This window comes from Equus przewalskii, chromosome 5 (genome assembly GCF_037783145.1).
Source record: "Equus przewalskii isolate Varuska chromosome 5, EquPr2, whole genome shotgun sequence".
Taxonomy (NCBI): domain Eukaryota; kingdom Metazoa; phylum Chordata; class Mammalia; order Perissodactyla; family Equidae; genus Equus; species Equus przewalskii.
Window position 1 is genome coordinate 69,434,429 of NC_091835.1, and position 17,110 is coordinate 69,451,538.

At 43.6% G+C, this 17,110-nt stretch overlaps 1 protein-coding gene and 1 long non-coding RNA gene across 24 annotated transcripts in view; one reads left to right on the forward strand and one right to left on the reverse strand.

The window, feature by feature from the left end:
- SLC11A2 (solute carrier family 11 member 2) overlaps positions 1 to 8,001 on the reverse strand; it is a 47,420-nt gene extending 39,419 nt beyond the window's left edge. For 4 of the 23 annotated variants that reach the window (XR_011540427.1, XR_011540426.1, XR_011540425.1 and 1 more), the window contains exon 1: positions 6,325 to 6,529. Coding sequence is in view for 11 of the 23 variants with exons in the window: in XM_008512381.2 (XP_008510603.1) it covers positions 5,748 to 5,868 (121 nt within the window). In the remaining 12 variants the exon portion in view is untranslated. Of the gene's footprint in view, positions 1 to 47; positions 133 to 2,055; positions 2,116 to 3,509; positions 6,295 to 6,319; positions 6,530 to 7,631 lie in introns of those variants that run through there. The other 19 variants (XR_011540423.1, XR_011540422.1, XR_011540421.1 and 16 more) reach the window with 13 other exon arrangements.
- Positions 5,815 to 7,088, forward strand: LOC139083586 (uncharacterized). The gene is made up of 2 exons (XR_011540439.1): positions 5,815 to 5,954; positions 6,787 to 7,088. It is a non-coding gene; the product is annotated as an uncharacterized lncRNA (long non-coding RNA).
- Positions 8,002 to 17,110: the final 9,109 nt, after the last annotated feature.

Genomic DNA, 17,110 nt, shown 5'->3' on the forward strand with positions numbered 1-17,110 from the left:
CGTTCTGCACTTAAAATTTTCTTTTACTGTGTACATGTATTATTTACCTTTTAAAAATGGAAGGTCATATGGATTCATGCAGCTTCTCAACAAACACTTGAGGGATGTTCAGTTGAACTCTGATAAAAGCTCCTGTAATGGATAATCAGACAGCTGCAGCTGTCCAGCTGGCAGGCATGTATTGCCTTAAGCTTAACTTACTACTACTTTGTCTTAGCGCCCAAATAGCCATGCTCTGAAATTATGATTCGGGAGTTTGACCTGAATTAGAAGCCACCTCCTCAGGAAAGCTTTTCTCGACTCCCTAATTTGGGTTAAATGGCCCTCCTTCATGTTCCCCCAAGGCACTTGCTGCTTACCACCATCATTACTCTTATCATGTTATCTTGAAATCATTTATTCCCTGATACTATCCTTGCAGCTTTTCTGTAAGTCTGAAAGCATATCAAAATAAAAAGTTATCCCCCAAAACACACACTAGCTATAATAAGTTCGGAACATCTAGTTAACAACTCCATGTTCTCTTAGCATTTACAAGAACTCTGGAAGAACAATTTGGATAGCCCAAACCTGTTTTAAAAATACGCCCCAAGAAAGTCTGAAATACTGAATATTAAAATACATATGACTTAAACTTTTTTCCCCTATGGTTTAAAAAAATTTTTTCAATTTGAAATAATTTTTTTCTATAAAATTCCCCCGTAGAGTGCAAAGGCACTCACAATCATTTCACTGATTTTAGAGCTGTGTTCAAAAGGTCTCCCCAAAATTAACTGTAAGGTTTAAAGAGGAACGTTTTTGAACAGTCCTCTAATTCTTTCCCTCTTTTTTCCTCCCTATCCCTATATAAATAAAATCAAAGACCACATTAAGTAGGAAAAGAACTTTCAGAGAGACAACCAGAAAACTGTTTGCATGGAAGCAACTGATTAAATGTGAGCAGGAATGTTTAAAGCTGACTGGCAAAGACACCTCTTCTCCCTCTTGATGCTTCCCTCAGACAACGTTCAGCGCCAGCAACATGCTGGTAACAAAGTGGAAACTGCCAGATGCACAGACCAAGGCTTTAAATCCACTTTTTAAAGGGTATCACTTCATTTGTCCTAAAGAACCTGTAAAGATTTCCAGATCCCTCTAAAATTCCCTTTTCCCTAAAGGTCTACTTTAAGGCTAAAGTATTTGATACTCCTACTAAGCCATTACTATTAATCTAACAACTGTGTTGTACAAGATGCTCTTCATGAAGGTGAGCTCCTGCCCTGAGACAATTTGGAGTCAACAAAACTCTGAAATATTCAAGTGGTTCAAACAGGGCTAATTGTTTTCTGAACCCTATGTATTTTAATAAGGAAGATTACTAGCCACTTTTTTTTAAATGAGAGATTATTACTTCCTCTGTTTTTCCATTACAGGTCAATGAAAAAGCACCATCTTCTGAGTCTCTTCATCAAGGATATCCATCTAATTAGTTCCCAAACTCAATCTGCCCCAACTGGCAATGAGTGGAGAGAAACAGCTTAGAAAAGCCATGTGAATTCCTAAATTATTCTTGAGGATGTAAAGTTTGGAATTATTTTTTAAATTTGGATAAGTGTACCCTATTTTTCTCTTAAGAAAATGAATTTAATATAAAATTGATAAAATGAAAAGAAAAGACAGGTTGAAGACTGATTACATCTACTTCTGGACAGAAGGAACAGTGAAAAGCCCCTCTGGTGTTCGTTTAAAATAAAAGGCCTAAAAACTCTAATCTTCCCTGCCTAAGCAGGTAGTGTGAGAATGTCTTCAACTGAAAGCCAAACAAGCACGCCCAGTTCATAAAGTACGAACAGTACTGCTATTGTACAATGTGCTTAATACACATCAGGGCCTCTGCATGTGCATATGTCTCTCACTCTCTCACTCTGGCACAATGGCCATTGAGATACCAACTTAGACTCTTCTTTGTTTTACTGACTCTGGATGCCATAGTAATAATCTCAAAATCGGAGACATCTTACTTAGTCTCTCAGAGAACCACAATTTCAACTCAACATCAAGTTTCCTGTTTCTCACCTGAGTTGGACTTCTGAGAATCCGTTATAGTTGAAAGAAAAACCTAACATTGAGAAGATCTAATGATAAAGAAAGAAGAAAAAGAGAAAATGTTAAGCAGCAAGAAGAGGAGAGAGGGAATAAGATATGTGGTGGCAGAATACAGCCGATAATGAAACTGGCTGCCTGGGTGTCAAAGACGATAACAGCTGGGAGAAATGCGGCCAGGCTGTCAAGAAGGACTGATCCTTTAGACAAAAATATCAGTCATCAACCAGAGACTTCAGAATTAGAAGGGCCTGATACCTGTTAAATAGAACTCTTCATTTCCTCTGCTCAGTGCTCTAAGGCTTAACCAGCTTCCAAACCTCCTTGACTACTCGCTTACATATCAGGGTCACTAAAGTCTTACTCCTAGAGGCTATAGCTTGGTTTCGTTCCTCCCAACTCTCACAGAGTGAGCTTCCTCTGATTTCCTCCTAACCAGAAGTTTACAGCAGTGAGTTTCCCTTTAGGGGACCAACCTCAGCAGTGCATTTCCCTTTAGGGAACCAACCTGGCCCCTTGGCCTGACACCTCTGTCCTAGAACACAACTCCAAGCTCTACAAATAATTTCAAAGACCTCTTTATACTGAAATAAGAAGAGTCTATTAAATCAGTCTATACCCACTTCTTGACTCAGAAAAAATGTTTTGCCCTCATACTTGCTTGAGTCGCTTTTCTCTGGCAAATGCGAAGAATGATTATCATTAGGTTAAATTCAACTCATTTATTCCAATGCCAGATACCAGCACCCCTCCAGATGTAGACTGGGCTTAGCAATTTTAAGTACATATTTTTCTCAATGTTTCTTTTCTTAAAGCAAAGAAAAATTATACATAAAGACAGACACATACTACAAGATTCTCCAGCCTTCTACATGCCTCCTTCTGCTTTTTTGAAGCCTGTCAAAATTTTAATAATTAACTAGTAGCCTTCTCCTTTCATTACCTAGGAGTTTTCACAGATACTTGATTATCAGTGATAAATGGGACCAAAGCAAATAAAAATAACCCATACAAAGGGCCAGCCTCAGTGGCCTGGTAGTTAAGTTTGGCATGCTCCACTTTGGCAGCCTGGGTTCAGTTCCAGGGCAAGGACCCACACCACTCGTCTATCAATGGCCATGCTTTAACAGAGGCTCACACTCAAAACAGAGGAATACTGGCAACAGATGTTAGCTCAGGGAGAATCTTCCTCAGCAAAGAAATAAATAAAATCACCCATACAAGTTGACCTACTAGCAATAAGCACTAAGATTGAGAACCCTAATTTCCTAATTGAAGTTTTTACTGGAAACTTTGGTTCTTATACTAAAAAAGGGTAAATTAAATTAAAAGGAGAAAGGAATTGGACAATAAATATATTTTCATCATTCTTGGCCAACTTTTATATTCCATTCTGATTTTATTAAAATATAGTTTATAATACATACATGTTTTATTTTATCCATGATATTCCTGATGATACCTGGAGGGCTCTTCTTTTTATGTCTCCGGGGGCCAACAAATGTTAATTGTTCAATATATGTTTGTTAAATTATCAAAAGAATAAATGGCATCCAATGAGTGAGACAAGGGTTTAGGTCTACTAACTGCTTATATTCTGCACATTCAAATGCTCCCTGCCTTCTTTTTCAAAATATTTTATTCAAATCACAGAGACTCAAATAATAAAGATGACAAAAATATTAGGGCAAAAGGCTTCCCTTTCTGCATCAAACATTCAACCTTTTAAAGACGTCACTCCCTTTCCTCCTTATTTAAGCGCAAATACAGAGGTTTCACAAAGACACTGTCCTCCACTCTCACCAAGCCAACATCCATCTTTCAATCCTATAGAAGTACTACATTGTCTTATTCCAAAGTTAAATAACTAAACTTATACCATCTGTACCACAGCCAAATTGTGCCAGCGTACTGCTGCATAGGCAACGTTCTTCAAAGTTTCTCATTTTGTGATTAGTTCCCAAAAATGCTATGTATACAAATAGCAGATTCCTTGGAAGGGGAGAATTGGAAAACAAAAGTCTTCCATTAGAACCTTCCAGACAGCACAAAGAGAACTTGAGAGGGACTTTTAAGCTCACAGAAGGGGCATAAACCAGTCATTTGTATTGATATACATAGTGAGGAGGCAGGGAATAAAGATGTCTTTGACTCCACAGCACCCACTCAAGTTCTAAGCACAAAAAGTCAAACAGGAAAGATGCTACTTTGTGGATACCATTCTCTAACCTCTAACCTTCACTGAGTCAAAACTGAACCACAGCTGCCTGCTTAGCAGCTCTGCAGAGCAATCCAAGGAACCACTGCTGATTTCCTAACAGCAGAATAAGATTAGATTAGTACCAAGCTTCCTCATTCATTAACAAGAAATGCTGCCAGGCTGCCCAGAAATTCCCCTCCTAAGTCCCACAGCCATTCCGGAAACATGAAAAACCAAGTATGCTGCAATCATGGCCTTTTTGGTATGGGGTCCAAAATAAACTGTGCCTGGGCCAGGACCGTAAATGAAATATTATCCAGTGAAAAACTAAATATCCAAAGAAGTTCTCAAGTTTCATTTATCAAAGACAGATCAAGTGGGGCCAGCCCAGTGGCACAGAGGTTAAGTTCCCACCTTCCACTTTGGCGGCCCGGGGTTTGGTGACCCGGATCCCGGGTGTGGACCTACACACTGCTTGTCAAGCCATGCTGTGGCAGGCGTCCCACATATAAAGTAGAGAAAGATGGGCACAGATGTTAGCTCAGGGCCAGTCTTCTTCAGCAAAAAGAGTAGGATTGGTGGCAGATGTTAGCTCAGGGCTAATCTTCCTCAAAAAAAAGACCACGTACAATGATCATTTCCAACCTTATTTAATGATAAAATAAACACCCAGCAGAAAGCCTCTAGTCACACATAATTATACTATACCCTCAGATCAAGGTTTAATGACATGGATGAAAACTATGGGCCTAAGGGTTCATTAACAACAGGCTCATAGGATTCTGAGCAAAGGATAAGTAATAAGGTCAGAATTCTTTAATTTGGAATCTTCAAAGGGAAAGAAGGCATATGCAGGTAATAATAAAAACTTCTACATGCCAGGAACTGTTCTAAGCACTTTATATATATTAGCTCATTTCATACTCACCAACAACTCTATAAGATTGATATTATCATCAGTCCCCATTTAAGTATGTAGAAGCAAAAACAGAAGCCAAGCAAATTGCTCAAAGGTTTACACAAGCCAAGAAGTCGTGCAAATGGTTGGGCTTCAGATACCACGAGAGTCAACATAAACATAGCAACCCCTGGTTTCACCAACATGCACTAAAATTATGGCCAGCAAAAGTTTCTGGAAACCTATTCCGCTTGCCTCTCCTTCCACATAATTTCTGCTTTTGCTTTCCCCTTTAAAGAGATGTCACATTCCTTTAACTTCCTAACACTCCTTTGGAAGCAGTGGACAATATGAGGGTATCTTCATCTCAGGAAGGAAAACACAAGCCCAGGTTCCCCAACGTCTCCTCTAATGACGCCCTTGGAAACAGTCACATGAGGTAGGGTATTTGGGAAAACTGAAAGTGAAAAGGAATCCAAAGGCGGGATATCGAAAAGTAAGCGACAACTTTAAAAGAAAGGACACAGGAAAGCGAGCAGCCGGAGAGCGTCCACCCCGCTCACATACCGTGTGCCATAACGGCCCGACCGACGTGCCCCGGGCCGGCCAGCTGCACAAAAAACCGTAAAACCAACCCACACGCAAGCACTCGGCCGCCCGCCCGGCCCTTCACCAGAAGGCGCCCCATGGACGTCGGCTGCCCTAAAAGGCGTTTTTCCGCTGAAGTGAGGCAGCGGGAGGCCCAGGGGCCGGACGGGGCCAGGCGCTCGGCAGGTACGAAGGCGGCAGCGGGAAACTTGCCACTTGCCCGTCGGCCTCCGCCGCGGGTCCAGCAGGGGGTTCAGCCATTTCTCCGAGGCCGCGGCAGGGAAGGGGCCAGGTCCCTGCGACCTCTGGCCTTCGCCGCCACCCCCGGAGCCTGACTCTCGGGCTTCCTTCGAACAATGCGGCTCCATCTGGACCCCGCGCCTGAGGCCTTCCCTGTCCGCACCGCCCCTCGCAGCCCCGCACGGCCCTCCGTGCCCCACACTGGCCCCGGAGCCTGCTCCCAGGCCCGCCCCCGAGCCACCCTGCGTCCTCCCCACCCGCCCGGGGTGAGCTGAGCGCCCGCGTGACCCCTGACCTCGTCTGCCCCTCACCTTACCCGCTCCGCCACCACCTGACAGGCTGCCCCCACGCCAGCGGCTCCATAGCCCTGGAGCCAGCGCCAAGCCGGCCAACCCCCAAAACGCCCCGCGATTGGCCGACAGGACTGCAGCCGCACATTCCTATTGGCTGGATTCCCCGTATTCCCGAGGCGGCCGGCGCGCGTGGCCAGCTGACAGCGTGGCCCGAGGCTCCGCCCACCCCGAGGTCAGCCAGGAGGCGGGGCCCCGGCGGCCCCTGCGGGACCTGCGTATTGAAGGTGCGGGCTTGTGCTGGTCCAACCCACAGAGCGTGGCTTTGGAGGCTCCCGCTCGGGCAGCCCGGGAACAGATAAATTTCCTGTCTAGTCCGTCAGGTACTGGCAGTTAAACCCCTTTTTTCTGGAGACCTGGCTTTCCGAGGTACAGCTCCACCTTATAAAGCATAGCCACCTGGCAGGACCATTTCTTCTGTCCCCCAGAGCCACATCATAATATCTGCTGCCCCACCAAGAGCGTCCCACACCTGGGAGGAACGCCGCGAAACACCAGCTAGTGCAGCCAGTTCGACCGCCTCGGATGCCCTGCTCCCAAGCCTCAGTAATGAATGGTTTCCCCCATCCTACACAGCTGCCTCGCTTCTTCCCAGAGCTTTATCTCCACCTGCCCATAAGCAACCCCACTCCATCCCCAGCCTAACCTCACACCCCAATCTTTCTCTGAAGATGACGGCCAGACTAGTGGTGCTTTAGAGGGGAGAAAATAAATGGTCAAACTGCCCTAATTTTCTGGAGTGTCATTTAGCGCAACCAGAAACATTCTTAGACCCCCCTACCGCTTACATTAAAGATAATGAAGCTTATCTACCAAATCTTAGGCCTAGAAAGGAAAAGCATAAACCCCTCCAACTTCTTTCTTCAAGTAAAAACTGCTAGGAGAAAATTTTATTAGTTGGGAAAAGAGTCCAAGAGAGGAGAAAAGCAGAGTGAACTGCAAAAAGGAAAATCCAAATAAAGTACAAAATAAAAACAGACTCAGGGACCAAAAAAACTGGGCCGGGCATCATCAGTTATCTGGTACAGGCTGGTTTCTATAGACAATTTCTCCTGGAGAGAAAAGAAAATGCACAAGTTAGTTCTGAGAATCTCTATAACACATCCGGGGAGTTTCAGAAAGGCTTGATGAAGTCCCTCCAGACCAGAAGCTTTCCTTTGGAAACCTCTGCTGCAACTAGAAAACAAAAGGGCTGGAGCCATTCCTGTGGCCCTTCCAGGTCTGCTCAGCTGGGCAACTTCTCTGAGCTGTTGCTAACTTGCCGGCTACTTACTTAGCTCACAGTGTGGAGCTGCCTCTGTCTTAAGCTGCTTCTTCATCTTGCAGAATGGTTTGACTTTTCCCAATGCCGGCTCTTGTCTCTATATATGCAGACAAGTGCGCCTCCCTTGGTTAGATAAGGACACTTTAAATTCCTCTGGATAAGACATTGGTAACGACGCAGCAGGGAATTTCAAAAGGCAAAACCACACCCTTCAAAGCATAATCAAATTTCATCTTTGACCTGCCACGAAAAGGGAAGCATCGTATATCTGCCACTCCTGGATATTAATGAACAGTTGAGTTTGAAAACGTTTGTTCTCAGATTTCATCTGTGTCCCTTTTGGCAGGAGCTGGAGGCTGGCCTGTGACTGCCAGTGGATGAAAGGGGTAGAGTAAAAGCAATTGCTTTTCTTCAGGAAGCCACTCCTGTTGGAGTGAAACCGGTTCGGGCACTTGTACCAGGGCTGCTTGTGCACTAGGACTCTGCTCCCCTGAGACGTGAGCCGAAACCAATTAACCCCAAGCCTGACAGTCCACAATTATTTTCCAGATAGGTACGTGCAGCACCAATGCAATTATGAGGAGTCTCAGAGTATGATTGAAAGTGCCGCCTGGTCTGTCCTTTGGGATCGGAAGGACCCGCTGGCATCAGCCTGGTCAATCAGTGATTCACAGGCAGACAACAAAGCCATGCAAACCCAGGACTCAGTGCCTGATGGAAAAGACAACAACAACAAAAAAGACCAAAAAACACCCTGAGACTATAAACAGTCCAGAGCAAGCCCAGAATTTCTCAATCTGGCCGAGTGGAAATGAAAGAATGGGGGAATTTGCCTCAGGCAAATAGTTTAGTAGACCAGCTGGAGGCAAAGCCAGGAAAGGAGAGGCGTTGGGGTGGGGTGAGGAGAATGGGGTAGGACACTGGAAGGAAGAAGTTGCTGGCTTCAGGAAATTTACTGGTAGTTTTAAAGAAAATCTGCTTAGTACCATAAAAACATATGCAAATCAGTGTGACAGATAAATACCTTAGAATGGAAAAGTAAGAAAAGCAGTAATCAATTCATATGAGTCAAAGTAGGCTTCTAGCAAGGGACTCTGGCTCCTACATACACAGGCAGTAGCAGGAACTGTGGATCTTTTGCCCTGGACCCCACATGAAGATCCCTCAAGCACTAAAAGTCATATGGTTACAACCTGATCTCTCTCCTTGTCCTTGGTCTACATCAGTCAAGTTCCCTAAGGCAAAGCTGCCTTAGATCCGGTTGGGTGCCAATTTGTTCTCCCTCAAGGGAAAATAGAAGTACATATGAAGTCATCCATGACTTAAAGTTTTGGAGGAAAAAGCCCTATTTTAGTTTAGGAATTCCAAAAATAGGAATGGATTTTACAATGAGACTCTACCATAATCCCACTGTTTCTTTTACTCAGCAATTTCTCCCAATATACACACTCCCCTCTTGCCTTCTAGGTCCCCAGTTCTCACTTATAGTAACTGACAACTTTAGTCTAATTCTTATTGTGTGTCAAACACTGTATTTAACACATCACAAACATGAATTAATCCTCACAGTAAATTTGTGAGACAGGAAATTAGGAACCTAATTTTGCAGATTAGGAACCTGAGTCTTAGGGAGGTTAAGTAGACCCAGGCTTTGAACACAAACCTGTTAGATCCAAGAACTAGCACTCAGCTACCATCCCGTACTGCCTCCATGTTGTACACCTAAACCAATTCCCTTCCATTCAAATCTAGCTTGAAAATGATCTCTTTCATAAAATCCTATTGATGTAAATGCACTGAACATTCCACGTTACCACAATAGCCAACTCATTTCTGAATAGATGTTAATGCATATCTGTACCATGTATGCCGTTTATTTAACTAGGAGGCTTTTCCTTCCATGCTTTCCTTCTGTCCACTATTCAAGTATTCTTTTTAAATTTTTTTTTTTTTTTTGAGGAAGATTAGCCCTGACCTAACTACTGCCAGTCCTCCTCTTTTTGCTGAGGAAGACTGGCCCTGAGCTCACATCCAGGCCCATCTTCCTCTACTTTATACATGGGACTTCTACCACAGCATGGCTTTTGCCAAGTGGTGCCATGTCCGCACCCGGGATACAAACCGGCAAACCCCGGGCTGCCGAGAAGCAGAAGGTGTGAACTTAACCTCTGCACCACCGGCCCGGCCCCTCTTCAAGTATTCTTTTTCATGCTTTTGTTTTTTCTGAAACAAGTGCCTGGAATTAAGTCCTCCCACCCCTCCTCTTCCTTACCTGGGAAACGCTTCATTTTTATTATTATTGTTCAAGTTTCCCTTAAAATATCCCCTTCTGTGATGCATTCCATGACGCCTCCAGGCAGCATTAGCCCTACATTCTAGGGCTACCCAAGCACTTATTACTGTGCTCTAGCACTAACTCAGCCTGCATATATTTATTGAAAACCTGCTACATACCAGGCACAGGCTGGGTGATACAGATACAAACACAAATAAAATAATGCTTTCTTCTCCCACTAAATTCTGAGTTTCGCCATAGGGGAGATTATCTTATCTTTGTACACCTGGTGCTAACAAAGGGCAGCTATATAGGAGGTGTTCCATAAATGTATTGTCCCATTTTTTAATATGTCATCGTTGTCAGGCAATAAAGAATAATGATTAGGATATGTCTGTTTTTATTTATGTATCTCTTTCCAAAGTTGAGTCTTATCTATCCTAAAAATATTCCTCCCCTGACTCTGCTAGCTTTGTAAGCTATTCCTGTGATAAATGCTGGAATGCACAGGCAGGACCCCCTTTGAGAAAGAAGGGCTTATTACCCCCACTGTTTGGAGTGTGAATGCTGCTGGCAGATGGCCCTCTGCTGTCATGTCAGGCCCTTTTCTCAGGCAACCCACATCAAATGACCGATCTATGTAGGAACATGAAGATTCATCTCACTCACAGAATGCAGGGACAACTTTGAAGGTTGGCTGAACCTTTGTCCTGCATCACAGCTTGATTTCTGCACAGACTGGCTTCCTTAGTGTTGATCCCAAGATCACTTCCTAATAAACCTACGGCCTCCATCTCAGAGTCAGCTTCCCTTCTTACTTCTTCCCGTAACCGAAAATCAGTGTTTCTGAAAAAGTGATCTGCACTCACTCCACCTCCTTAACACTCATTTCTTTTTCCACCCTTTGTTATCCACCCTAGGAATTACTTTCTTGTTAGCTAAATGTGATCATCATTGGCCATCTACAATCAGAACCCACTAACTTTTCAACATTATCCATATTTGAAATGTTATACCTTTCCTCTTACAACTGTCTTTTTTTGGCTTCTGTCATACTGCACCCTCTGGGTAGTTCTCCTATTTGAATTGCTCTTTCCCTACTTCCTTCAATTGCTGCTTTTCTTCCTCCTACTCCTTAAAAGTAGGCATTCCTTAAATTCAATCCTTCGTCCTCTTCTAATTCTGCACAATCTGCAATTTCAATGTAATAATACTAGGAACCCACTCAGCATTAGAGACATTCACGGGACAGGTTGGAGTAACGGAAAGAAACTTTTAAGGGTAAAATAGACCTGGAGTCCAGGTCCAGCCAGCTGGGAAACTTTAGATAATAGTTATTAAGTCTTTGTGTTCCACTTCTTTATCTGAAGTGGGTATGATACCAACCTCATAAGGATGCTTCCTATGCTTTTTATTCCCCAAATGCACCAATGTTCTCTTTTGCCTCCGTCTTTTCACATATTGTGCCTCTGCTGGAACATTCTTGCTCTGCCCATCCTTCACCTAGCTAACTCCTACTCACCACTGATGTCTCACTTTACATGTTCCTGCCTCCAAAAAGCCTCTGGGATCCCAGTGTCTGAGTGAGATACGTCTTGTGTGTAGTCCTATGACACATATACGGTAGTCTTCCCTTTCCCATAGCACTATTCCATGGAATTGTTTTCGCTGTTTGTCTGTATCCCTCCTTGAGGGCCAGGACTTTGTCCTGTTCACTGCTGTATCCTCAGGGAGGACTCCAACGCTGGCAGCATCCCTTCATAGCCCCGGTACCATTTCACCTTCCTGATGATGATTCCTAAAGGCCACTCTCTATAGCCTTTTGACCTGAGTTACAACTGCCTCTCACTTTCTCCCTGGATGTCCAGCTAGAAAGTCAACATTGCCATGTCCCAAACTATCCTCCTCTCTACTCAAACCAGCTGGTTCTTACAATTTCCCTATTGTTTCCAGTTTCTGGGACTTAAAAACTGGAAGTCACAGGGCCAGCTCCGTGGCCGAGTGGTTAAGTTCATGTGCTCGGCTGCGGCAGCCCAGGGTTCGGATCTTGGCGTGGACATGGCACCACTCGTCAGGCCACATTGAGGCAGCGTCCCACATCCCACAGCTAGAAGGACGGGCAACTAAGATATACAACTGTGTACAGGGGGAGTTTGGGGAGATAAAGCAGGAAAAAAAAAAAAAAAGATTGGCAACAGTTGTTAGCCCAGGTGCCAATCCTTAAAAAAAAAAAAAACTGGAAGTCATCATAGATTCCTCATCCTCCCTCACATCAAATAATGCCAATTGCTATTGTCTACCTGCACAAGGTCAATAGTCGCCTTCTTTGTATTTCAACTGCCACTTTCCTGCTTAGGCCTCCTCTGCTCTGACCTCAATATCCCCCTAATCAATCTGATCATTTCTCCTCCCTACCTAGAAACTTCCAGTGGCTCCCTGTTGCCTACAGAGCAAAGGAGAAGGAAGTGGAAGGGAGCTCACATTGAGTGCCTACTTCATGTCATATGGGGGATGTTTTACACATATTATCACATTTAAATACAGAATAGACTTTTCCTCTCACATCCGAGATTCTCCACACCATGGTTCTAGCCTTCTTTCCACCTCATCTCCCCCCTCTCCACCATTTAAACCCTTCATCTCAGTTGAATTTCATATTCTCTCTTCCCCAAATACACCCTGGGCTTGCCTGACCCTGTGCCTTGGCTCCTGCTGTTACCTCCACTCACACTTCTAGTACTGAAATCCTGTCTATTTTTCAAGATCTAACTCAAAGGCTGCCAGCTCCTTAAAGCCTTTCCTGATTCTCACAGGCTGTGACCTCTTCTGCTCCTGAATCATTGTGGGTTTTTTTGGGCAAGTATTTTTCCTTTCATTAATTATTTGAGTTTATTCTCTAATTCCTGTCACTAGATTGTAAGCTTCATAAAGATAGCTATACATTATTTTTATATCATTCACTACACCTAGCAATATGCTTAGCACATCACTAGCACTCAGTAAACATCTGTGATATTGAACTTTGCCTTGGATTTGACTTTACATATATGTGACCCATAACAGTGCTTTTCAAACCGGGTCTCAATGCATTATTGGATTATGAAATCAATTTAGTGGGTCACAATCAGAATTTTTTTTTTTTAAGATTTTTATTTTTTCTATTTTTCTCCCCAAAGCCCCCTGGTACATAGTTGTATATTCTTCATTGTGGGTCCTTCTAGTTGTGGCATGTGGGATGCTGCCTCAGTGTGGTTTGATGAGCAGTGCCATGTCCATGCCCAGGATTTGAGCCAACGAAACACTGGGCCACCTGCAGTGGAGCGCGAACTTAACCACTCAGCCACGGGGCCAGTCCCCACAATCAGAATTTTTAAAAAATGGAATAGGAAATATCAGAGAAGTACTATCACAAGTACTAAAGTAGATAATGTTTTGTGAAACTATTTTACTAACGTGTGTGTGTGTGTGTGTATACTGGGCTTATGTAAAATATATTTCTTACTGTATATCAGTCAAAAAAGGTGGAAAAATACTACTGTAATACATATGCATTATTTCAGTCAGCTGATTACAAGCTCCTTGATGAGAGAAAGCAGATCTGGCAAACTCTAACCTTACAGTCAGTGAGAGCCAACCATCTACTCTGAGACCCACTCATTCCAGGAAGCTGTATAATTAAAAGAAGACTCAAGGCAAACAGCACAGTCGTCTTCAAGTGAGCTTCTTTTCCATTAAGGGAGACAAAAAATAAATTCACGAAGAAACTCTATAAACACTTAAGAAAGCATTGGAGAGCCATACAACAGGCTTTGGATTTAGAGCCAGAAGACCTACATTAGAATTCCAGCTGTGCTATTTATTAGCTGTGTGAGGTTGGATAAATTGCTTGATTTCTCTAAGCTTCAGTCTAAGCAACTAAAAGAATAACATATGCCTTACCTCACATAATTGTGTTAAAATTAACTGATACATATATACAAGATTATTTCGTAAACTATAAAAATGTCCAAAAGTTTTATGTAAAAACCCACATGTGTCGGGGCTGGCCCCGTGGCCGAGTGGTTAAGTTCATGCACTCCGCTGCAGCGGCCCAGGGTTTCACTGGTTTGAATCTTGGGTGCGGACATGGCACCGCTCATCAGGCCACGCTGAGGCAGCATCCCACATGCCACAACTAGAAGGACCCACAACTAAAAATACACAACTGTGTACCGGGGGACTTTGGGAGAAAAAGGAAAAATAAAATCTTAAAAAAAAAAAAAACAAAACCTGCATGTGTCATTCAGTAAACTGGTGAAAAAATGATGTAGTATAAATTATACAGCTGAATGTGCATTAGGCACGATTTTGTGTTTTTTTATTTTTTGATTGCCAGTGATAGAAACCCAGTTCAGACTGGTTGTGCTCAAAGGGAACTGAAGCACTCACATAACTGAGGAACCCAATGGTACAGCTAGCTCTGGGCAGGGCTAGATCTGGGCACTCAGATAATATCACCAAGCCGCTGTCCACCTGTCTCTTTCTTTCTCTCTCTCACTCGGGGCTCTGCTTCAGTCCCAGGTTTATTCTCTGGCAGGTTCTCCCTGCATGGTGGATCGACAGCCACCATCTGCTCCGGGCTGACGTGATCCTCGCAGCTAGCCGGTAGAGTATCTCTTAGCGTTCCAGTGGAAGTCTCAGGGAGGGTGCTGTCTGATACCTAGCTTGGGTCATGAGCCCAGTCCCAAACCAAAACCGTGCCCAGGGATGCCTGGGACACAAGATGACCCCTGGAGCTAGGTGGTGTGGTCAGCCCTCCCTGAGTCACCTGGACTGAAAAAGAGGTTGGTGGGGGAATCTCAAGGGATGGGGTCAGAGGTTCCGAATGACCAAGTGTCTAAAGCTGAATAGGATTACTTTAGAAAGACTTCTTGGTCTCTTCCGTTTAACTTCATCACACAACATTAGAAAAGACACACAAACACCTACGTTTGTTCCACTACATTTCACTCATTTAATAAATACAACATTGAGGATCCACTATGTGCCAGCTACTCTTTTACGTACTGGAATATAGCAATGATTAAGACATAGAAAGTTCCTGCTCTCAGAGAACGTATGTTCTGTTGGGGAGACAAATAATAAAGAAACAAGTCAATAAGTCTATGTCAGGGAGTGATAAATTCTACTAAAAAATTAATATAAAAAGCAAGGTAAGAGGCAGCAGGAGCCAGAGATAAGGACTATCTCAGAAGGGACAGTTAGGGAAGACCTCAATTGGTGACCCAAAGCATAAATCTGACTGAAGTGAGAGAGCAAGTCACGTGAATAGCTCTCTGGGGAAGAACTTCCAGGGAGAGGGAAGAGCAGGTGCGAACACCTGAGATGGGGCCAGCATCTCCCCCCTGGAGAATACATGTGCGTTTATTAATATGTACATTTGCATGTGTATGCGGACATATTAATCCTTTGTTTTCCTACATTTAAACATATGACAGTGATGACAGTGATTTTGACAGTGATATTAAACTGCAAAACCCTTGAAGTCTTTCTATTATTGATTCAGCTAGGTAAGACATTTATGAATCTTGCTGAATGTGTAAATGTGCTGGACTGAGAGGACCTCGAGCAGGGGCTTCTTTCTTCCCATAGAAATTGAACCCAGGGGAAGCTCAGTAACTGGTGTGGGAGGAACAATGAACCATGCACTACAGTGACTATCAGTCTGGTGGGAGAGATCTCGGTGACCCGCCAAAGCTGGGTGGGGAGCACTTCCCTCCAGGAGTCTTCTTACCTCTGTCCTTTTGCTCTAATTGCTGTGGACGTGCCAGGCAGCACAAAGTGGCTCCAGAGGGTGGTTCCTGCTGATGCTGGGTAAAGGTCCCCCTATTCAGGGCCAAGGACTAACACAAAGTAAAAATTCCTCTGATCTCAGGCCTTAGCAAGGGTTATGTTGCCTGGAAGAGGAAAAGCTTGGGGTGGGGCATGTCTGTGGAGGGTGGAAGGGAGTGAGAAAAGTCAGAAAGCAAGAGACCCACCCTCCCTAATCGGCGGCAGTTTCCCTGAACTTAGAACCCCTATAACCAATCCCCACTGGGCTCTGCTCTTCACCCAGTGATGCCCTTATCCATGATTTGCCCTGACTTCTGATGTGTTTAATGTTAATGCTTTGCTGTCCACAGTAGCTAGATTGGTCTACCTTTTTTTATTGTCCTACAGGTATGTCCTTTGCTTATCTGTTTATATTAATTTTCACTGAGTGTGAACATTCTTAGATCATGTTCTACCTTAACTGCCCATTACAAGCAGGCACTGATAAAGGCTGTTTGATGATGATTATGACTGCAATGATTACACTAGAAATCAAAGGCGGCTTCTTGTAACTTTGGAACACGGCTCCTCTGGAAACGCTAACCTCCTCTCTCACAAGTCATCATCTCTCACAAATTGGTTTCAGCTGGACTCCCCTGAAAGCTTTCAGTTTGATGGTCAGGAGCCCTGGGTTCTAATCTTAGATTCACCAACAACTTCCGTGTGACTCTACATGCCTCAGTTTTGCAATTTTCTAGTGCAAGACAGAAAAAGCTCACAGGGCTCGCAGGTAGGAAAGAGAGGTTAAGTAAGAAAGGAGGTGTGGAGTGCTGTAAGAGTAGGCTGTAAGGATCCTGTCAGGAGTCTACACTTCCTTTCAGAGCCAGCCCTCTGAGACACGCTTTTTTCTCCCCACAAGCATAGTTCTTCTTCCAGAATCCTTAAGTTCCTGGTGTGAAGGAGAAAGAACCCTTGCACATTGTCTTCTGCAGAGATTCCTCCCGATGACTCCCTTCACCTCATCTTTGCTGCTTGCTTCTTCTTTACAAGCCTTCAAAGAGCTGCTTTCTAAGGCTGGGGCCTCGGATATAGTCTCATTCTGTTATTTCTACGAGAAAGACTTGAGGGAGGAGGTAAAATGCCTTGAGTGCCAAAGATAATTACTAGAGTGAGAAAGAAATGTGGTGAAGACTCAGAGTGTGAGCCCCAGAAGTTTCAGAAGACAGAAAAGAAATAGGCAAAATAAACTCCAGATGAATTAAAGACCTAAAGTTGTAAAACAAAACCTTCAAAATTATCTGAAAAAATACAGCATATCTCTATGATCTTGACAGAGTTTCTTAAATCAAATTATGAAAAAGCAGAAGTCATAATGAACAATTTTGATAAAATTGACTATAACAAACATTAAAAACTCCATAAC